Source organism: Adelges cooleyi, unplaced genomic scaffold (assembly GCF_023614345.1).
Source record: "Adelges cooleyi isolate 19-005CV unplaced genomic scaffold, UGA_ACOO_1.1 ACOO_flye_CR_arks_rails_tigmint_CR_PRNA_108, whole genome shotgun sequence".
Classification (NCBI taxonomy): Eukaryota; Metazoa; Arthropoda; class Insecta; order Hemiptera; family Adelgidae; genus Adelges; species Adelges cooleyi.
The window spans coordinates 6,599,293-6,622,709 of record NW_026095761.1 but is presented as its reverse complement, the minus strand read 5'-3'; the positions used below and the strand labels follow the sequence as shown (position 1 = coordinate 6,622,709).

The window sequence follows — 23,417 nt, the reverse complement described above, 5'->3', positions numbered from 1 at the left end:
CGCCAGCCGTCGGGTCATGGTATATAATAATATATATGTATATATTAGATTTTTTTTTTATCTCGCTCCGAAAAAGTCACGTTTAACGTTTAAAATCCGAAACCGTTAGTTATTAACCGGAAAGGAAAACAAATATTACATTTGAATGGTTTTTTTTAAAAACATTTTTTATTATTATTATTATGTTCCAGTGGCTTCCGGCCCGAGTTCGTCCGGATCTGGGGATTTCTACAAGGGTCCTCTGTACCATCACGTGCCCACGAATTTCGGGAGATCGTCTTCCGGATCCAGCGGCTTGGAAGAAAAAACCACCAGGAGAATGGTATGTACATAATAATATTTATGGGAAATATTAACGCCTAGTAGTATTGCTCGGACCGACAGCGGAGGTGAGCGATTACAGAACGGGTGTGCTATGGTTTTTAAATTACTACGCCCATCTCTGTTGGGGTAAACGAGGAATTGTGTAGGAAATTAAAAACAATATCACCGTATCATTCGACGGGGATTTTGATTGTGAATGCATTATAACCTTGTACATCCTCGCTGATAACGCTTGTTTAATGGAATTTTCAATTCAATAATGATATGTACATTTATGATGACGTATATTTTATGACAAAAAAATTCTGTATTTTAATTTAATGTTTTTATTTCGGTACAGCAGAACGCATCTAGACGCCAAGGATTGCAATGCACCAATTGCCAAACGGCCACCACGTCGTTGTGGCGGCGAAACCAGGTTGGCGAGCCGGTTTGCAACGCATGCGGTTTGTACTTCAAGTTGCACGGTGTCAAAAGGCCTTTGACCATGAAAAAGGACTCTATTCAGGTAATTATTCCTCACCTCTGCCGAATACCTGTCTAGAACAGGAATTTTTTTTTTAAAGTGACTTTTAACTAACTTAGAGCCACTGTGCTAATAATGCGGATTCATTAGTGTTAAGTAATTATTTTTTGTTCTTGGTTAAAATTCAAATTAAAGAAAGTTGCTTAGCTATTTTAAAAGAAAGCCATCTGGTCGTCTCTCCAGAGAAAATTGGTTGTATAATAAATAAATAGTTGGCCCAACTAAATGTATAGTTGCTTCAACTGAAAATGTAGTTGGGCCAACTATTTATTTAGTTATTCCAACTAGAACTTTATTGTGTCCCTATATTAACCATAATTTTAGTTGAACCAACTATGTATGTTTTTCCGTGAAGTTCAAGCTATTGACTTTTTATTTAAAATTTTTGTTTTACTTCTCTGGTCTCTCTTTTTAACGTTCCGTTTATGTTGATATTATATATTTCCATGTGTAGTAGTCTGTATTTTTTGTTGCCGTCGACATTAACAATAAAAAATGGCAGTATTAATAATTGTTTGATGGTTAATGTATAATTTTGTTTTCTTTTTATAGACGAGAAAACGCAAGCCAAAGGGCGGAGCTAAAGTGGATCCCGAGCCCAAGAGGATCAAATTGGAAATACGTGAGTATAATAATATGTTTTATATGGCATACCGTTGTGTACACCCTGCCCCCTCCCCTATTGATGACGTGTTCGAGTATATTATAAAAGATAATGAGGCGAAAAAATGTGTACCGGGAGTTATTTTATTAATTATTTTTTTCATAAATAAATCTCCGGTCGTTAAAAACGGCGTTATTACCCGATCGTAACCGTTTACAAACGTGTAATCCGCTGATAAGCAGTCTATATTATTACCCTTTAGCCCTTTTGTACTCTAGTGTCTCGATGCGAGTAACGAGATAGAGCTATTTTAACTTTAAAATAAAAAAAAAGGGAAATTGTTAACGGCCGCCATAAAATATTCATTTGAATCGCTATCGATTCTCGTTTGCATGATGATGATTTATTGTTTCGTTTTCTCTCACTCGCTTTTTCCGATGATAATTAATTTTTAACATAACCAATCCACCTAGACATTAGCTTATCTGCGTTTTATGTAAAATATGAAATTCCACGCGACGAGTCAATGTATCTTTTTTTATATTAATGCAAATCGACGTCTATGTTTAATTATTATCTCTGTAGTTCAAAGATTTTTGTACGTTTAATGAAAACCGTGTTATCGCCAAAACTATATATTTTGTTGTCCATGATAAAATTCTGTCAATAACGGATTCGTTTCTGTCGTGACTGTTAATATCTCTTCCGAACGGGGTGTGGGTTAACTTTTATTTTTTTATTTTTTTTTAATATCGTTTATTTTTAAAACTTTTTTAGCTTCCGAACACAATTACAGCGATTGTCATAGGACGTCGGGTAGCATCTTGAACCACGGCAGTGCTAGCACGGCTTTGGCATACTCTAGCTTGTACCAGAACGCGAATATCACACCGTACTACGACGTTATGAAAACCGAGTCGGTCCAAGAGCCCACCAACAGCCCTCACATAGTTAGTCTGGCATCCGCCAACAACAACAACAACAATAATAACAACAACAATAACAACAACAACAACAACAACAATACCAGCAACAAAGACAGACCGAGCGTGTTGTCCATGTCTGTAATTTCCTAGACCTTTTTTAATATTTATGATGATCCTCCTTGACTATTCTTTGAATGTTATTTAAACTTTGTTGGTTTTAATTTTATTATTATTTTTATTTCATCTCTTTTTATTATCTTTTACGAACAAACAAACAATTATTACGTTATTTTATTAATTATTATTATTATTATTATTATTATTATTTTTATTATTATTATTATCACTTTATATTTACATTACTGTTAAAAATGTAGGAAATTTTTGAGAATCATGGTTTATACTTTACGTAAATAAATATCTATATTATATGTATATAAAAAGATATCTTCTCCAAAAAGCAAAGCAAAAGACTGCATTGTACGTTTTTGAGAAATTTCAATTGCCGAACTTGAAATCCATAAGTTATTCTTGTAAGTACATATAATTATGACACATTATTTTTTAGATATATTATTTAATCGATCGCAAGTACAATATTTTATGATTTAGTTTGAATCTCTTTAAGAATTAATATTTATTAGGTAGAACTTAATATAAATAATATATTGTATATATCTATGTGTAAGTACTTAATTTATTGTACATATTATGTACTTAGTTTGTTAAACCAATTGCTTAAAACAAAATTTTCTTGACCCATTGCTTGGAACAATAATATTTGACATTGTGATTAAAAAATCGTTGACATATATTTTAATTTGTGATACTTTGACATTTTAGTATAATGGTTATTAAACTAAATATTATAATTCTAGCATGTTGATTTAATTTTTATTCGGTCATTATTTTAGTATATTTTATGTTGTAAAATAATGTAATTTATAGTAGTCGAGTAATTTACATTATTATCAATTTATGTGGAATGTTAATGTATTTTTACTTGAGCAAATCATTTAAGCAGTGTATATTATGTATCACCAAAAAAGTTATAAATTTTAAAAATAAATGCATTTGATTCCTACATAACTTATTTCCTTATTGAATTTGTATAACCTTAAACTACTTTGTTTGCACATGAATTGCATTTTTAAAAACAATTAAGTGAATAACAATATTAATGATGCAAAAATGAATTCTAGGACTATATTATTTAAATATCATTTGGTTGTTTAATTAATAATGAAACATTACAATTTATATTTTCATAGTTGCTTAGATAAAAGTTTACATGAAGTCATAAAAATATGCATTCATCATGAATATAAAGTCATTAACTATTTTTTGTCACTATATGGCTGCTTCAAGTAATTAGTGAGATATTTATGATTGTCGTTTGTATTAAAATTTGAATTAACTTGTTGTGAACAATGATTTAGCTAAAAATTAAAATTGAAAACTGTTGTACTATAACATGTAATTGTATGAACCTACAGATCACGCTGAAATTACTTGATTTCCACCAATGTAATAAATTGATAATAAGACGCAATTATTATAAAAACCTTGGTGTGTTGTCTAGGAACCTAATCGCAGCATTATCGTGTTATATCAAAACATAGTAAATCTTGAAATATACATTTTATATTTTTATGTAATTGAAAACTCAAAACTATACATGAAAAAACTCAATTTTTATTTAATAATCAAAATTAGAAATAATCAAAAGAGAGAGAGGACAAGGGTTTGTAATTGTGTGTACTACTTTAAATTGTTATAACCTTATAATTTATTATTGGTTTAAGTGATTCAAGTAATAAAACGACTAACACAATTATAGTGAACATTTAAATTGTTAGGAGCCATGCCGGGTTGTTATCTAGAACAGACGACTACTACTAAATTATTGTAAGACCCTAATTACACTGATAGTGACTTAACGGCAATCCACGGTAAATAACGAACACGAATCGATAAAAATTAACAAGTCTGTTCTTCAAGCAGAATCTTAATAAAACTGCTACCAGTATTACTAAATAACTGTTGTAAAAATATAACGCAGCTTACTCAGCCGTTCCATTTTAAATAGTTTTTGTTCAAACACGCTGCAAAATTATTCATTAAAATACTAAACTTAATTTCAATTGACCAGTGGATTAGTTTAAAACGAAGTGTTTTTAATCAAATGAAATAATTTATATAAAAAACAAATTTTATTTTTAGTTGTAGGTCACTTATCGGTTATGAGAAATTATTTTTTTAAATTCGAAAAATCGACACCTCTTCAATACGTCATTATTGTTTTTCACTAGAAAACAATTTGTTTGGAATCGAGAGGAAAAAAATGTATATTGTTTAATGCGTGAAGGTGTACGCGGTAAACAGTTTTCAATTGTCAGTTTTACCGAGACTTAACGTTTCAGATTTGGAAATTAAAAAAATAATAATAATAAACAAAAAACGTTAAAGTGTACACTAATTGTATGCACACTATAGTGTCAGCAAGTTATTTTTTATTTTTTTTTTTGTGAAAGCAAATTTGCTTAGAGACTACGTACACGGCTTACAACATTCGGTTCTTATTGTTGTCGTTCGACGAATATCATATGACGTGTGCTCCACTATTGCGTGTGTGTTATTTACATAGCTCACAAAGAGAGCTCGGTCTTAAGGTTTATTATTTTTTCTACGAAGAATTAAGCCGTCAACGGGTCACTCCGAAAAGAATAAGATAATGTTTCCGCGTTGACTGTCGGACCGACTTGGAAACCACCGTAACATACCCTTGTCAAAGGCATATTGACACGGACACAAGTCACGAGGGGTCAACTCTTTTTTCTTCGGTGTTATTTTTTTCCCCCATTGCCAACAATGTGCCGGCACCGGATTGTCTAACGCGCAAACTGCAAAGGTCGTCCGTCGGATGTGGGAATCCTTACAAGAGTCACCCTGTTTTTGATTCCTTGTATTGTATAACACGTTTACATGCACAATTTGTGAAGTTACAAAAAAAAAAAAAAATTGTCTTGCGTGCTACAAATAGTTACAACTTTTCGGCCAACAGTACCTGCAAGCGGTGGTGTATTGGTAAAATAAATTCGTGGGTATACGCTCTTTTTTTTTTAACTATAACTAGGAAAAAAATGTTCTCGCTTCGCTCGAATTCGAGATGAATGCGTTGACTTTTCCTCACTCTGCTCAAACTCATAAATCCACATTTTCCTCTAATATACTATACAATTTCCTTTTTCGTTTATAATTACTTTATACAGTGTACTCGCATATAAATCAATATTTTTAATTTATCAAATACCCTAACAGTAGGTACTTGTTTTTACTACCAAAAAAAGAAAATTTTAATTACAATGTTGCTTATTTTGTTTACTTTTAACTTAATGAATAGGTACAATTAATTTAATTTAAAACCCATACTTAACAAACTGGTAACTCATCAGTCCATATAATTTTCAATATGATTTGTGTGTCTAACTGTATAAAAAAATACATAAAACCATAAAAAAATGTGAAAAACGCGCCTAGGAACTAAACCGCATTTGTTCCATAGTTAAAAAATTAAATAACAAAACATTTTAAAAACCCCTAAGCACAAAAAGTTGTACACTTTAGCCTATGGGCGTGTTTTGGTAGCAATGCTATCATCATCAGCGCTCACGACGGACTGAACTTAACTATACAAGTGTTATTTTTTGTGGATAAGGGTTTTTATAAAAAATATTGCATTGCTTTATTTCTTATCCCGTCTCATTGTTTCAATTACATCCATTTGCGAGTTGCGACCATAGAGCATTATAAAAAAATTATTAATTATATGTATGCTGTATTACACGATATTCTCGACTGCGGTACCGAGTGTGTTCTATTATTAACCGCACAACTAGCAAGATGATTATTATTGAGATATTGCGTCATTGATTTTGCGCTGAATATTATTTGTGTTTACGGTCGAGTTTTAATTATGTTCAAATAACAAATTCTATTTGTTCAAAATAGCTAATATTAATTTGTTCATACGTTAATTGAACCATTTGGCCTTTACGCCTAATATTTATCATAAACAAAAAGTACACACTTATTGAATAATACAAATAAACAAAGAAGTAATGTTTTTTTTATAAATTCGTTTTTAGAAAAATAATTATTATTACTCAGCAAATACACCATGGCCGTGTGTTTAACATTAAGATGGGAATATCCACTATGATAATCTACATATGATATAATTTAATTATTAATTTATAATAATTTTAAAACGGAAAGCATTAATTAAAACATTAGGTATATTGTTAGGCGCATTGTTAATATTGGTCAATATGAGTGTTGTGTACATTTAATCTTAAATGTATCTTGGACAGCATTTATTTTTATAAAATTTAAATTTCATTTAAAATTTTTTTAAAGTTTTATGTATACTATTGACATCACTAAATTAAACTGTGGTATATAATTCGGTAAGTCGCTGTTCAATAATGTAGAGTATTTTGTAACACGGTTTTAACTTTTGCTTAATACGCGTCGAGTTTAATTTTGTACCTATATATACTAATTAGTAATTACTACATTGTATTAATTACTTGGTAAACTTAAAGTTCAAATATTGTGTAGCTTATGTGTAAATAATTTGGTAAAATAATCATTTTAGTTTTAAAATTATTTAAAAACTATACGCAAAGAATAAACAACAAGAGTTAAAATGTTAAGGGTTTTTAGGGGTATTAAAGGTTATGGTTATACAAATACCAGCTAATATTTGTAATATTCATGACATGGCTTAATCAATAACATTTTGCTCTCTTAGTATAATATGGTCGCCAAAAATCAAATGTATTACTCATCGAATCGGCTATTTAGTTGTTTTATATTATATCTAGTAATTAACTAGTAATTAAACTGTGTAAATAATGTAAACCTATGTCAGACTATGTAATGTAGTACATGTACATTACCTAATCGAAATTCTAAAATGGCTACTAAGTAATATACACATACTTAGAATTTAGAAATAAAGTATAAGTATAAGTAAAAATAATCAAAATGTTTAAAAGTTACAGAGCACTGATTACAATTATCTTAATAAGACAACTCTACTACAGTTTAAGTAGGTACATAGTCTTCTTTTACCCTTGTACATATTTTATACATCTATTTTAAGAGGACGTCATAAATGCATTTTACAGGTAAAGTGATGAGCAAAAAAAAAAAAATTACTTCAACATTAAGTATTAAGCTAAAATATGAATATATTGAACGTTTTACCAAAAAATCACAATAACCCTATTTTGTTGTGTGTTATTTAAATGATTTTTGACTGCTGCTGTTGCAAATCCTTTGCTAATCTTATTTGTCTTCTTTAAAATTGTAGCCGGTCTAAAGAAACTGCTATATAGACTGAATTGAGTAACCGTTACTGCTGTCTTTTTTTTCGGTTGCACTTACTCAAAAAAAAAAACAAACTATAAAACACAAGTTAAAATCGCAGTCGCAAAATTATTTTTATTACCATAAATCTAAGTCTTCTAAGGGGTGTAATGTAAACTACGCCAAACAAAAGGGTAAAATTGTAAATTGTGTTTTTTATATAGTAAAGATGTTAACATACGTAAATGTTGCCCAGCATATACATTTTGAAGTAGTAACACGAGAACCATTTGTTCTGTTTATTTCAATTACAGGTCAAACTTTAAGTAATTAGCAGATATAGCTTTTCAAAAACCGATTACTTTCGAGTTGAGAGTTAAATTTAATATTCTTTTCAATGGGGTTTTTTTTAAATCTGTAAAATACTAAAGTACTATTTATACTTTAGTAAACTTTTTTGTAAATACCAATGGAATAATATACAGTATACGTTAATACTTAATATAATATAACGTTTTATATTTTGCTTTGCACAGCACTTGTAAATAAGATTTATAACAAGCTATTGATTACTACCAAATGAAGTAGCAAATTATCTCATTTTGTTTCTTTTTTTTAGTGGGTGAATTTTACATTATACTATTTGTACCTGAAAATTATGGGCAAAAATTACCATACTATTATTATGATCCAAAAAAATGGAGTCTGTTTTCTCTGGTACTTGCCACTACTAAAGTGTCAAATTTCATTCATTAAAATTTCAAACATCCATTTTATATAAACGAATATAATAATGTTTTTTATACATTTTCTTTAGTGCTGAATATTTGACTCGAATTACCTAAATTAATATTTTTAAACTTTGGCGTTCTGGTATCTTCAATCATTTTGGGTAATACATTGTAAATAATTTTCTAAAAGGGTCCAAAGTATAATTTTGGCAAAAATGATTTGAACCGCCAAAGACTTAAATCAAATTAGCGTTAATAGAATTAAGTACAAAAATGACCCTCTAGGCCATAATTGAAACATTTTAAGGAGCTTAAACACATTTTTTTATGAAAAATAAAAAAAAATAAAACTGTTACGTTTAATAGAGTTTCAATTTCTGGTTTTTATTTCATTGTAGTTGCTCAATTTAAGATTGCTGATTGTAGTACTTAACTCTTAATGGACGATGGATCGATTCCACCATTACTTATATAATTTTTTTAAATAAATACCTGTAAAAAATTATATATTTTTAAATATTAGTCTTCATTGTCTTAACATTTTCTAAGAAGATATATGAAGGGCACAGGGGAAGAAGGGTAGTAGTCCATCTAAAATTTTAGAGTATAGCAAAAACAAAACTATAACCTATGTCGTGAATTTCTCTCCCTCTTACATAAGAACAAAAAAAATCACATTAAGTGCTATTATACTAAAAAACGTATTTATTTAAACAATCTATTGGCATAAATAAAACAAATTAATAGCATATATTGAAAAAAACTATCTGATATGAACACTACCCTTCTTCTCCTGTGCCCTTCATATATTTAATATAACTTTATTGCTATATTTTTTACATTGATAATGTACTGAATGTGTTAACTAATGTAATTTACCTTTTAACACTCGGCATAATAATTATAATAATAAAGTACCTAAATACATATTATACTATCATAACTTTTGAATTGGTAATATTTCTCTTATGAGCAATATAAATCTGTATTAATTATGTCTATAAATTTATTAAGTTAAACATACTTAATGTATTTTATTCGTGAACCGGTTTGAACCGGTTAATAGTTTTAATGTAGGAGTGGCAAGAACCAGACAGTACTAGTGACGATATCTTCAAAAGGAAGTTTTTGTTCAACACCACTTTAAATGCTGAACACTTTTCTTGATTTTACAGAAAGCCAATTTCACCAACTGGTAAACTTGAAATCTTTTTACAAATTGTATCGATAGAGCTGAATAAAAGAACTAGTCCAGTACTCAATACAATACAACAGATGTATAAAGCTAATAAACAAAATATTTCCACCGGCAACGAAAGTAATGAAAACTGTGCGATTGGTCTAGTAGCATCACTGGTAGTGCGTAGAGGATCTTTCATTTGTTGTCACAGAAATGTTCAGCTGTAGAACAAGTGAGAAGGGGGCACCGGCGTAGGAGGAGCCAGCTGATGGATTGTGACAAGTTCGGAGCAAGACAATTATCTCTCGCACATACGCACGTACCTGTCAAGTGTTGGATCGTCGACTTGGCTGGAGTTTTACAGTTCGGTCCGATAAAGAATATAAAAGATAAAACGTTTGTCGAACAGTTTTAAGATAAAGGCGTCGGGGCTCCGTATCAATACAGCTGCACGGGTAAGTTGAATCTGTGAATATGACATGGTGAAACATAATATTATTATCTGCTTGTATTTTCGGTTGGCATCCACCGTGTCGACCACATGATTTCTCGTTTGATTCTCTACCCTAGATATTATTGAAAATAATAATAAAAAAAATATATACCCTTCGTATCGACACTTATCGATAACTACAAAAATGTGTTCGTCCATCGCTCATTACCGGTTACATAATCTTTTATCCATCATTGATTTGTCGATTTTGGTGTTTCGGAGTTGAGATAAAAATTATAGTTATACGATGATTAAGATATTGAAAATATTCACATATAGTATTCACATTATAGTATGGGTTTCGTTGCTGTACCGTAGTGAAATACATTAGAGAGAGTCCTGCACTTTTTTTTAAAAATATTTTATACTTTGCAAGTAATATATTATTTAATAGCAAGATTAGTGGAACACACAGATGTAAAATCGCAAAGTTGATTAAAAAATAATTTGCATTTTCTAGAATGTCCGGAAAAAAAAATGTTTAGAATACAAATTTGAAAAATGTGTATTATTACTTATTTAAGTACTTTCAACCAAATAATATTCCCGTGTCTTGTATAGAGTATCCCCAAACCATTGTCCATGAATTTTCGTGGTGTTGTATAGTTGGTTTTCTTTAGGCGGGCTTTGTTTTTGCATAATTGGTAGGACATATTTGTTTATGACTTCCTAAAGCAAGACAATAATAAATAGTTACGTCACTTTAGTTTTCATAACAAAAATATTGTACATATTTTTTAACAGATTTTAAAAAACTCACAGCGTTTACGGTTAATAGTTATCACTAGATCACATAAAAGGCTCGTTTGAAGAAAAATATTAATTTTAGCTGTTTTTAATATCGGTTGTTGAATAGCTAACGCAAGTTACTTGTAAAACTCTATTAGGTATTGATTGTAAAACAGGTCTAGGACATTTTTTTTTTTAGGATGTATTTTTCTCATAAGATACAAATTTTCAAACAGTGAGATTTGCTAAATAATTCATAAAAGTTACAATTAAATATGACACAATTAACATGACACAAGATACATTGAAAATATACGATTTTTAATTTGAATATACTTTTTCTAATTTATGGTCAATAGTTTAAAAAATGATTTCGATTTTTGAAAGAAATGTATTTATAGATAGATAGTCAATACTACTGGTATACTTAAATTTTTTTTTTTATTTCAAACGGAATAGCTGTCGTTTTAAAAAAAGTTATAGTTTTTGAAGTGTCGAGCGTTAAAATGACTACAATTTCCACGGTCGGTCGGTGTGTTATTAATTAAAAATAATATACAGTCCGGATTACAAAACAAACAGTATAGGTATCCAATGTACGTCGTTGGCCCGTCATTGCCGGAATACGATGCGTGCGCGTTCAAGTCGTCGGGAATCCTTAGAGCAAATACAAAACTTAAGTGCGTAAAATTAAAGCGCTATACCTTTTAATCCCCTTCGAAGATAACGCCGCCGCCTCGACTGCCTGTCGCTAAAGTCGTTAAACACTCGAGTCGCTCTAATTCTATACAATAACGTGTGAATACATTACAATATATCATCGTCATCGGTGTGTACATAATGTAGCTTTATATTATATTATTATTTTTTTGCATTCGATTGAAAAAAAAAATTAACACGTGAGTTTAACCTTCACCGGTTCGAACACGGAGCACATTTATTATTAAGAAAAAAAAAAAAAACGTTCCAATAGTTGAACTGACTAAAACCGCCGAGTGGTCGGCGAGAGTCGCACTCGAATCGCGTCTGCGACATTTTCCACAATAGATTTTTCGTTAGACTGATTTTCAGTAAAATGATATATACTTAAAATGTAACTTAATGTTATACATTAAGTATAATTTTTAATGGCGAACCGCCTCCGAACATCTATGTCGTCTAAACGCTACTGTCGGGCACCACGCCGATAGCGCCCAGGTAAATTGTTATTTATTCTTTTTATGTGTGCGTGTGTGTGCCATGTATATATTATGGTTTTTTATCACGCAGAACCGGGATATCATTGACGGGAAAGTTGGGGTAAGATTAGACAACGGGCTATCCCGTAAGCGTTATCGAACCGACACAAAAATGATAAAAAAATATAAAAATAAAAGATACCGGGGCAGCACCCGTTTTATGTTATGTTATTTTTTTATCTCGCCGTTTCGTCGTCAGATAAAAACGAAACAAAAAAATGCACTCGACCTGTTTACAATAAAATAATAATAATATATGAAAGCAACGATGGTAGTGATCATACAAAAAAAAAAACAACAAAATTATTCAGTTGTATCTCGGTCGGACTCCCCGGCAATTCGTCGTTCAATTCGAAAACTTAAAACGGTTTTTTTTTTTATAATATCAAATATGTCTTGGTCGTATGATGACGGTGTGTAACAAACGTCTATTCCTTATAACGAAAACAAAAAAAAATGCAATTTCCGTTTGACCCAAGTATTTACGATAATCGCCGGGCCCTTACGACTGCAGCTATGATACTTTTCGTCAACAGCGTCTACGGGGAAAAAGGAGTTATACTCATGTACACTTTTTTCGTGTACCTACGAGTATTATTTCAGAAGAATGATTTTTGAATGTCGAGTATGTGATACGCAGAAAAAAATACATAGTTAGGCCAACTACTTATTTTTTTATTCCAACTAGAAATGTATTGTGTCTCTTTATTAACCATAATATTTTAGTTGGACCTACTATACAATATTTTTCCTGTAGGCAATGTAATGTTTTTTATTTTTCCGTGTTAAAACCTAACGATTAATTTTTGTTCGATGCGGTAAAAACATAAAATCAAACACGATTCCCATTTTCGCCGGTCTCTTCGTTGAAATGAACTCGGTTCAGTTATAGAATTAGTTTGGTTAAGACATTACCGATTGGGAAACGGTCATCGATGGCGGATAAAAATGAGAGTACAGCCGTCGCGTCGTTGCCGTTGTCGACGACGACTAGTTTCACTCTCGGACGCTTCTCTATTATAATAATAATAATACATCGAATTTGACCCGAAGAGAAGCGATAGCGTTTTGACCACCGTCTGTGTTTGTTCCTTTCAAACGGGGTCCGATGGGAACGATGTCGGTCGGAGATAATAGTGATAAACACACGCACACGAGTTGTGTTTTTTAACGGTTGCGGCCACGCGTTAAATAATTTTTAATGGATGTACTCCAAAGGGCATGGACGACGACGGGACTTCCAGGGGAGTGATAAGACCGTCCCCCGCTCATATCAGGACCATTACAACGTCGGGTCACATCACTACTGTTCTGAATGTGCCGGACGGACAGACCCAAAACGAGAGCACGGCCACAGATACAATGGCACAGCTGAAAGTGCAACAACAACAACAACAACAACAACAGCAGCAGCAGCAGCAGCAACCGCAGAGAGAATTCGGACACGACGGGTAAATTTGACATTATTATCGTTATTTCTGAAACACTGTAGCTGTTCTAACTTGCATCGGCTATATCACATTTAATTATGAACTACTAAAATGGCTCGGTGTTAACATTGAGAGGACGCTACCCAGGCCGTATCTAAGCCAAATCTTAATTTAGAGTTTAAACTATAGTGTACAGTTATTAATACAGTAATAAGTAATTATTAATACAGTGACGATACTTCAGTGGTTGTCATTTATTTTGTCAGACTATCACAGACATTACTCGTTTCTATTTAGGATAAAATACAATTTTTTTCTATCAAAACTGCTGACTTATGCAAGCCCGGTATTAAAACTAGAATTACCAAATCTTCACATTGATAGAGAAGAACATTATCTCTGGGGTAGCGTATTTATTTTGTTGATATCTATACTTAATATTTTTGTTTATCTATACTTTATTTATTTTCCCCTCACCCGAAACTTTTATTAACCAGAATTTGTTTTTTTCCCAAGAAGACTTTATTACCACCTATTTTTTAAGGAGTTCAGCACACACTTTTTCAAAAAATCTTAATTCAAAATGTAAAATATGGTGTAAATGTTTATTTTTATCAAACCATCACAGCTTCCATTAATTATGTTTTTATTTTTTTTTCAAACCAAAAAATGACTACCTGTGTAGATTTACTCGATTTACTCGGTCCATGGTAGTTTTATAGCAAAAGCATTTTCAAAACAGTAATGATTCTTTTTCTTGGAAATATGTATAAAAACGGATATGGTATTTCCTCAGTAACGTCATCATCCTTGGAATTCCTTATTTACTCTAAATTCATCACAAAACATTCTTCACAAAACATTCATCACAAAGCATTCTTCTTTGTCAGGTTTTTACGCTATAAAATTGGGTGTAAAACGGCCTCTAAATGAAAAGCCGGAATTAATTACAATTTCCGGTTTAACGCGAAACCTAAATCATTTTATAAAATCAAATTGTAGTGCATACGTTATTGTGTGCACTTTTATGTACATGCATATAAAATGTATAATAATTGGTTGTCTTTATTAGTATTATTTTTATATTTTCTTAATAACTCAATTGAAATATTTTGTATACGCAATAGTCAGCACTCATATTAACCAATACTACTATAAAAATAACGATAAAAAACACCGGAAAAATTAGACTCAAATTTTGGTTACAATGTTGAAAATAATTCTGATGTAAAACACGTTGATAACCAGATTTAATTTTAAATATATTTGGTTTCTGGGTATACATATTTTTTCTTATCAGCTCTAGGGTTTTGGACATACGCTTACAGTTACTTTATTTTGTTGTAATACTGTAATTTATCACATGTGATACGAGTATATAATTTACCAAAATGATTTTTACTACGAAAATACGTGAATATTTTATTAAAAATAAAAAAAATATAAATATATTTCTTGAATTTTCATGCAATAGTATTATTGTAAAAATTGTAATAGAACAACAAAATTAAAATAAATATAAATAATATTATACTTTTTAAATGATAAAACATATTATAGCCTTGAAAATTACATTGCTAAAGTTTTTTGTGTCAAATAATATTATCAGGACGATACACATTACACATGTTAATGACATGTTTTTTACAAATAAATTGATTTAAAATTATAGTATATTAAAACTGTATATTTGTTAATCATATAATGTAAAGTTAAACCGTAATTTTTAGAACTGTTTAATTGCCCGTTTATTTAAAACAATAGCTCGATGCTTATGTGGCGTTTGCTGCTTTTAAGGCAGTAGCTTATGTAGAACTATTGTCGTATACCTTATATTATGATAATAGGAATAACTGGTTATTTCTATGTTCTAATTGTTCAGTTTCGCTTGGTCCATTTAATTGCAGTTTCCCACTACACCCAATCCGAATATGTAACTAACGGTGTACGACATTTTGGACTTTTGTGGCGCAAAAACGTTACAAATGTTGAAATTTGTTTGCCCAAACCTTGCTGTTCAGTTCTTAATTACCATTTTTTTGTCAGTCAAGCGCTTTAGAACAACTGGACAATTGGTCTTGTTACATTCATTTACTTGTGTTTTTTTTTTAAGTACACACAGTTTGTCCAGGAACTGTACGCCAGACAACACGGAATGCGTACCGTCGGAGGTGCTCATGGAAGGATTCGCCGAGAACAGCACCCCGGCTGTGCGTTCGCCCATAGATCCCGTGTCGCCGGACGAATACCAAAAAGAGCACAGCCCACCGACCGAAGCCATAAGACTCCGGAGGAACGTGGACGGCACCGAAGTGCATCTTCAGATACCCATGGAGAAGTTATCCACGTTCCAGGGGTATGTGACCTCCGACTATGCGAACAACCAGCGATACCAACGCGTCAGGTATCTGGAGTACCGAGGGCAGCAACCGGAAGACGGTGGTTTCGTCGACCAACCGTTACAACTGCTTAAGTACGAACATCACCAACCAGGCAAAATGGACTCAAATTCGAGTTACGTGACCCTAGAGTCGGTAACGGACGCTTACCAGCAGCAACAGCAACATCAGCAGCAGCAACAAAGCTACCAACCACAAAATAGCTATCAGACTTACCAGACGTACGAGGGCGAACCACAGCCGGACATGTTCAACATGTACGACAAAGGCGGGCACGGGGGAGAGGAGTACGGGTCCAAAAACCACCAAAAGTCTTACCAACAGACCATAATGCAGCAGCAACAGCAACAATCGGAATACCAAGACGACGGTAACGGGGGCGAGACTCAATCGGATTTTTGGTCGCATGAAAGTCAAGTGACCGATTTCGGAACTACCGACGACCAAAGTATGTCCGCTGCCAACGCTTTGCAAATGGACGGGTTGGGTCCCCCGTCCGACGGTGGAGTACAGGTGACGTCTCAGTATGCCATTTTCCAGACCGGCAATCCCGGACCCTCTTGGATCGACGAACACTACGACCAGAGTACGGTTTTATCAACAACGGTTAGTCCCACACGTCTGTTTCAATTAAATACAGTTTTCGGTTTTTGTTTTATAGACGGCATCTTGAATGTAGACATCAAGGAATGCGTCAATTGTGCAGCCAACGTTACGCCCTTGTGGAGGAGGGACGGCACGGGCCATCACCTGTGCAACGCGTGCGGTCTGTACAATAGGATCAATGGAGTGAATCGACCCCCGGTTAGATCGGCTCAGAAAAAAACCACACAGGTGATTTAAACGCGATGACGATGCTACTTTTATCTTGCCATTGTCTACCGCGGGATGCTACCGGTTAGGTTGCAGCAGCTATTGGTCGGCACGACCCACCTATTACGATAGGTTATACAATAATAAAATGATGATCGTTACGAAAGGTACGGGAAGAAAGAAAATGGACATTGCGCATTATAAGCTCTTGTGTTACGAGAATACCCAATGTATACGAAACTAGAACCATTTCTCTTTTAATGCTATATTTTTAAATATTGTTTTCCTTAATTGGCCTTCTTACCGTCATTCTTGACGTTCTTATGAATTATTGTCCAACCGAATTACTTCTCTGAATTAATCGTATTCTTAATTATTATAATATTTAGCACGAATTCAGATTTTCATCCGATTAATAATAGTTGTTAATTCATCTGAAAGACAGTCCTTCGATATAGTAAATCTTTAGTGGTGAAAAATGTAATGAAATATGTTACATTGTTGTTTATGATTACTGTGCGGACTAGGATAGAGGGCAAGATAATGATCGTCTTCAGGGAAGTGGCGTGTTTAGATGGGGGATAGATCCCTCCCCTTGGCTTTTTTAGAATAGAAAAAAAACAGATATACTTAGAAGTAATATTATATTGAGAAATACGGAAAACAAAAAAAAACAAACAAAAAGGTCAAGGAAGGGGATATCCCCCATATCCCCCCTTAAAATACGCTACTTTTTCAGGGTCTCTATTGTCTTAGGTCACTCGAGCTCCTTTATCGTTGGATCTATTGTTTCCATATTATAAACTAACTGAGTGGGACTGATTTTTTAAAATTAATTGGTGATCCGGGTCGATACTTTACTCCAGTCCTTCCTTTGTTGACAAAACAAAAATGCACTAGAGGACCTAAAACAGTATCATTAATGTATAGTTATTTGTGTACAGCACAGTGGAAACAAAAGATCCGGTGTGTCATGCGCCAATTGTTCGACAAACACTACCACGCTCTGGAGAAGAAACAACAACGGTGAACCGGTGTGTAACGCCTGCGGACTGTACTTTAAATTACATAACGTAAGAGTTTCATTGTTATTATATACTTGTGGTACATAATCTATACTTACATATAGAACTCAGTGTCAACAAACTACCCTTAACCCAAGGTTAACTATCACGCGAACGTCGAACATTTTTATAACAATTTAATAGCATTTTTAAGTTAAACTAGAAAACCGTGTTCATCGTGTGATGGTGCTTTTTGAGTTTTTATTTTAAAAACGCCAATTAGCCGTGAATTGAAAATGGTTGTTTTAACCACAATATCATTGTTGTCATTTCACAAATGATTACACGTTCAAATGTTAATGCGGTAATCATAAAGGCATAAATGTTTAAATTGTAATAGTTTTCGTGCATTTGATTGGGGAATCGGCATCCACTTAGGTTTCAATACACTTGCGCGGGCTGAGATACAAGTGTTAACCACTAAAAAAAACCTGTAACTAGTCCTGACTTACATACAAACCAAAAGATCTAACATAAACTACATTTTCAAACTCCCAAATTTTAGATCTGTCTTAAGAAGTAACAACTCATACCGAACATTTAAAAAAAAAATAGAAGATTTGCCTTAGTTATCTTGTTTAACTAAATACCGCGGTCGCGGCATAAAGATATTTTGGTTCCCGTGCGATCGCCGATGCGCCTTTTTCCCACGAGCCACATAATATTATCTATCTATTTGTTTGTTTGGTCGTTTTCGGTTTTTTAAAAAGTGAACAAATTACACCGAGTCTCGCCGACCCCTTTTATACAGCTTTTACTTTCATCGCAAACAACAAACATTCACAGATTCGAATAACATAATATCGAACCATATCATAGAAAACTTCATGCGGTGTTTTACCACCGTTTTTACCCGTACATGAAACACTCGGTACAAATCCAACTCGGTCAAAGACAGTTGCGTTTTGCGGTTAAAACATTACCGGAACGGCCTCTGGCCTAGTTCATAATTATACTATAGCGTCAGCCGGTATGTAAATATCCGCAAATAGAAAACGAAACCGTTTTCCGGGCTGTGTCTTTGCGACAGACGTCACTGGTTCACACACGCTGACACACCGGATGAACGTTGTGTCAATATTGGTCAAAGCCGGAACATAATATTGTGACTAACCGGCGCTAGGGAAAACGAGTGCTTACGTTGTTTCCACATTATATATGTATATTTTTGTTAAAATTTCAGGTTAATAGGCCGTTGACGATGAAAAAGGACGGGATACAGACGCGAAAGAGGAAACCCAAAAACCCGTCGGTCGGTTTCACTCAAAATTCGTCATCCAAGGAGAAACCACAAAGTAACCACACTAGTTAGTTATTTATTATGATATATTACTGTTGTGTTAAGCCGATTTGTCGGGTTTTTGTATATTTTTCGATATTATCTGTATGTGTGCCCCGAACGGGGTCGGCGGGGGAGGGCGGATGGTTAGGTTTACCGTGCGTTATCAGTCGACGTGTGTCAATATTGCGGTGTTTGTACAAGGTGAAGTGTTCGCCAGACGGGGAGTCGGATGAGCCGGTGTTGCTGATAAGGAAAAACTGTTTGACTGGCTGGCGGTGGTAAACACGGTGACATAAAAGTTTAAAATAAAATCCAAGCGCAACTCGTCGAGTTCTTCTCTATAATAGTAATTATATATTTCATATTATGTTGTGCTACCTACATCCTGGTCACGTTGTAAAATATGACTTCACCGACGGTATTTGACGAGATAACGTAAGTCGTCAACGTTTTTTTTTCTTCAAAAACCACTTCCTAACGATAATTATTGTACAGACGATTATTTGGATTTATAAAATATCATTTCATAACGAACCGTGTAGCAGGAAAATCGATAAATTTAACGGTTCATTAAAAAATGTTCGGGTCAATCAAGTGTTATCGTGATTAGGTCATGTGTTAAAGGGATATTTAAAGATTTAGTACTCGGGGAACTGTTTACGTATCTGCTACGTATGCAATTATGTAACAGAATATAAAACAATTATTTTTAACGAGTTGCTTTAAGGGCAATAATCACTTACTTGCTCATAATGCTACGTACAACTTTATTTGTAAAAACACATCTAAATAGATATAGTTATTTCCTATCGAAATTTCCGAACCTCGGTATTTGTTGTTAAAAACCTGTAATTAAAAAAATAACGTTCAATTATCTTAAGGAAATAAAATAATTCAATACCGTATAACTTAAGATGTTTTAAATAAATAATACTTAACCTCAAAGTACACAGTATTTTATTTATTTAATAAAGTTATGTAATGGTAATGACTAATAAATAATAAAAAATGTCAACAGAAAATTATATTAAATAAGATATTGGTGTTCGTGCTTTAAAAACAAAGTATTCATTAATAATATTACTGTGAAAACACGCTAATAAGTATATTATATTTCGTAAGAGGGCGTCGCACCGCCCATTTTTAAGGAGTAAAGTATAGGCAATTTTTTAAAAATCTTAATTTAAAGGTTAAACTGTGATGTGTAATTATTAGTTCAATAACTAGGACTCTATTTTGGTAGTTAATTTATTTTTTGGACTATCACAGCATCCTTGAAAGCGGTTTAAAAATGTTTTTTTCATCTCAACTTGTTTAAGCAGACTGAAAATAACTCGCTTAATTTTGGATTTAGAGTAAAAACACCCATTATAAAATTAAAAGAGAACAATATTTCGGAGAGCAAGATGGTGCGTTTTTTTCATTATTCTATGTATAACGCTCAATACATAGTTTAGAAATGACGACTATTTTAACATTTTTAAATGACTGTTACTTTCCAAAAAATTAATTTTTTAAAAAAAACGCACCGTCTTGCCCTCCGGAATATTGTTTTCTTTTAATTTTATAATGGGTGCTTTTACTCTAAAACCAAAATTAAGCAAGTTATTTTCAGTCTGCTTAAACATGTTTTTACCACTGAAAATCACCGGTGCGACGCTCTCTTAATAGCAATAAATGTTGACAATGGTAATTCAGAAATATTAACTAACAATTGATTTATCTGTAAAATGTTAAAGATAAATGAGAACGATCATAAATTAACATGTTTTACCTGTCAAGTAAACAAATGTTTATTTACATTACATTTTTAATTTGAAGAATTTAATGAAACGCGTGCTTCGTATGTGCATATTAATTCCATCTAGTTAAAGTAATAATATATCAAAAGATAAGAATAATATTATACATATATCCGAATAGTTACTGTATAATTAGCATTACCATTAAAAATAATTAAATCTTCTATAAATTGACAATTCTATAGTTTGTTTTTGATAAAAAATAAACGATTTTTTATTTAAAAATATAATTTTGGAAAATATAATTATTTGCTTTTTACATCAACATATATGCATGTGTTTACTCGAACCTACCAAATCATATTCGTATTCTCTGATTTTTATTGATATTTTATTTAAAAAATGAATATTGAAGTAAAATCCATTAATAATAATTGGAAAAGTGGTAATTTCCTCAATCCTCGTTCGCGTTTCACCAAGTAGAGTTCATTCATGGCAGGCGTTGTAGCGTTAATTGCATTCAAGGTTGCGTGTAAATTAAGTTGCATCACAATGAATTTAAGGAGCAGCTATTAAACGTTAACCAAATATAATATATATAGTTTGATTTCTTGTGCTTCAAATGCCTGCTGGTCTCTACAACGATACTTAACCAATTAAAATATACATGTCGTTGTAAAGATAATAAATTCACATAAGGAGTCAAGCTGCTGATATGCTGATCATCTAATTACGGAATACATTTTTCAGGCGAACCCACGACAAAACTTTTGCTTCCGCATTTGTTCACTGGTTCTTCGGACGGTAAACTTCAACACAGTCAACTTGGTTACGAATCCACTGTAATGACAACCCAAGATCACTTTTTACCACATGGTTCTCAACTTCACATTGTACCTCTTCCGCCAACGTCGACAAATATTGGCCGACACATTCCAAGGTAACGAATACAATAAAAAAAACTATATAATCTTTTTTTAGTGTAAATATTAATTCGGGTAATATATTTGATATATTATAAGGCACTAACATATAGTTAGTGGGTTTAAAAAATAAACAATACAAGTTTACCGTTTTTGACGGTTGTTGTTCATGTAGAACTTAAGAGCACTGGGAAGTTGAGAAACTAATGAGAAGTTTCTAATATCTTCCCGGCATTAAATAGGAAGTCTCCACATACCGAATGACCATTCACCATACTTAGTTACTTTTCAAGAAAACATGTGGACATTCATCGTGTGTGTGGTAGGTTATCCTATTTATTGCCGGTAAGATAACAGGAGCGTTCCATTATCTGTCTAACATCCCGGTGCTAGGGATAATGTTGTTTTAGTCTTTTTAGTTTCGACGTTTGTATTTTTACCATTTTGCGAATTTTGTTTTAGTTTGAACGCGTTTTCAAAAATCTTTTTGTCTGGAAATAATTATACTGCATTTCAATTCATGTGTTTTATTTTTTTACAGTAACGGTCAAACCATGGACCACATGAGCTCCAGGGATAATATCATGTTGACCAGCGTTATCACGTCGACAGGAAATCAAACCAGAGATGATTAGATAGTACTTAACAATAACAATTATATACTTAGGATGAATATATTGATGCAAGTTCATATATCTTTTTTACATAACGTTATGCGCGATGAAAATTGTATATTATTGATTATTATACATATTACAAAGAAATAAACGGCAACGTCGACCATTATTTTATACTTTAGATAAGTTTTTTTTTTAAGATAGATGTTTAATTTTATATTTAGAACTCGATAAAAATTTAACAAGTCCAAGTTAATTGTTTAATATTTATCGTTCATTAAATTATTTTTTAATTGTTTATATTTGTTTCACATAATATATATTTATATATTAAACAATTTACATACGTCTAAGCTCAAGCGTATAAACTTTTTTCATGGTAGATTTAGATTTTTAGGGCAGTAAAATGTTGTTTACTATAATATTGTATACAGAATATTAAAATGTGTTTTTACTAATATGTAATTTTCGTGTAAGAGAATTTTTACTGTTGGATTGAACCTTAATAAATACTTTATAATAAAATAATGTACAGAACTAATAAAAAATAATACAATTTGTTGAAAATTTGACGTTATTCTTAGCATTCCTTATCAAATATTTCTAAAAAAAAAACTAGCATAAAAATTGACAAAACGTAACTTGATTCATTTTTAATTATACAATTTTTTTTTCAATATAATTTTAATTTTCTCAGTTATTCAAGTAATATATCATTATAACATTCATTATAAATAGTACCTATGTGAATTTAGATTTTGCAAATGAGAAATTATAGAATGAAGGTAAAAAATTAAATAATATTTAGATGTTAATACTAAGTTATAATATTAAACCATTTAAAATTACAATATTCAAATTTTAATGCAAATAAACATAAATTTAAATTTATTTAGAGTAAAGTCCAATTTAACAACGCAGGGCATATTGACTAAGATTAAAAAATAATATTATTTCAGACTGTAAAGAAAGATTGAATATTACACAATTTTTAGTTATTTTTAATAATTTAATTAAAAA

General features: G+C 32.0%; 2 protein-coding genes and 2 long non-coding RNA genes across 15 annotated transcripts in view; 2 read left to right on the top strand and 2 right to left on the bottom strand.

The window, feature by feature from the left end:
* LOC126840486 (box A-binding factor-like) overlaps nt 1-2,811 on the top strand; it is a 43,714-nt gene extending 40,903 nt beyond the window's left edge. For 3 of the 6 annotated variants that reach the window (XM_050576294.1, XM_050576258.1, XM_050576302.1), the window contains exons 6-8: nt 665-832; nt 1,403-1,472; nt 2,232-2,811. In XM_050576294.1, the coding sequence (XP_050432251.1) occupies nt 665-832; nt 1,403-1,472; nt 2,232-2,530 (537 nt within the window). In that variant the 3' untranslated portion in view covers nt 2,531-2,811. Of the gene's footprint in view, nt 1-191; nt 323-664; nt 833-1,402; nt 1,473-2,231 lie in introns of all 6 variants that reach the window. The other 3 variants (XM_050576285.1, XM_050576277.1, XM_050576268.1) reach the window with 3 other exon arrangements.
* Nucleotides 2,812-7,613: 4,802 nt separating this feature from the next.
* On the bottom strand, nt 7,614-10,429 carry LOC126841470 (uncharacterized). The gene is made up of 2 exons (XR_007686177.1): nt 9,512-10,429; nt 7,614-8,979 (listed from the first exon to the last, which is right to left on the bottom strand). It is a non-coding gene; the product is annotated as an uncharacterized LOC126841470 (long non-coding RNA).
* On the top strand, nt 9,960-22,808 carry LOC126841425 (uncharacterized). Of its 7 annotated transcripts, none has more exons than XM_050577939.1 (8): nt 9,960-10,122; nt 13,346-13,578; nt 15,671-16,542; nt 16,618-16,790; nt 17,714-17,842; nt 19,017-19,140; nt 21,608-21,797; nt 22,322-22,808. In XM_050577939.1, exons 2-8 carry the CDS (start codon nt 13,349-13,351, stop codon nt 22,413-22,415), a joined length of 1,812 nt encoding a protein of 603 aa, XP_050433896.1. In that variant the 5' UTR covers nt 9,960-10,122; nt 13,346-13,348; the 3' UTR covers nt 22,416-22,808. The 7 variants fall into 7 exon arrangements, with proteins under 7 accessions (XP_050433896.1, XP_050433912.1, XP_050433890.1 ...); XM_050577955.1 differs by lacking the exon at nt 9,960-10,122 and adding an exon at nt 11,879-12,086; XM_050577933.1 differs by lacking the exon at nt 9,960-10,122 and adding an exon at nt 12,434-12,752 and having other exon boundaries at nt 15,680-16,542; nt 19,017-19,128.
* LOC126841463 (uncharacterized) lies at nt 10,446-11,583 on the bottom strand. The gene is made up of 3 exons (XR_007686176.1): nt 11,226-11,583; nt 10,921-11,134; nt 10,446-10,829 (listed from the first exon to the last, which is right to left on the bottom strand). It is a non-coding gene; the product is annotated as an uncharacterized LOC126841463 (long non-coding RNA).
* Nucleotides 22,809-23,417: the final 609 nt, after the last annotated feature.

Excerpts from the sequence above, each read along its gene's own strand:
- LOC126841425 (XM_050577910.1), top strand. Across the intron at positions 19,141-21,607 it reads ACCACAAAGTAACCACACTA|GCGAACCCACGACAAAACTT; the intron begins GTTAGTTATTTA and ends TACATTTTTCAG. Across the intron at positions 21,798-22,321 it reads ATTGGCCGACACATTCCAAG|TAACGGTCAAACCATGGACC; the intron begins GTAACGAATACA and ends ATTTTTTTACAG.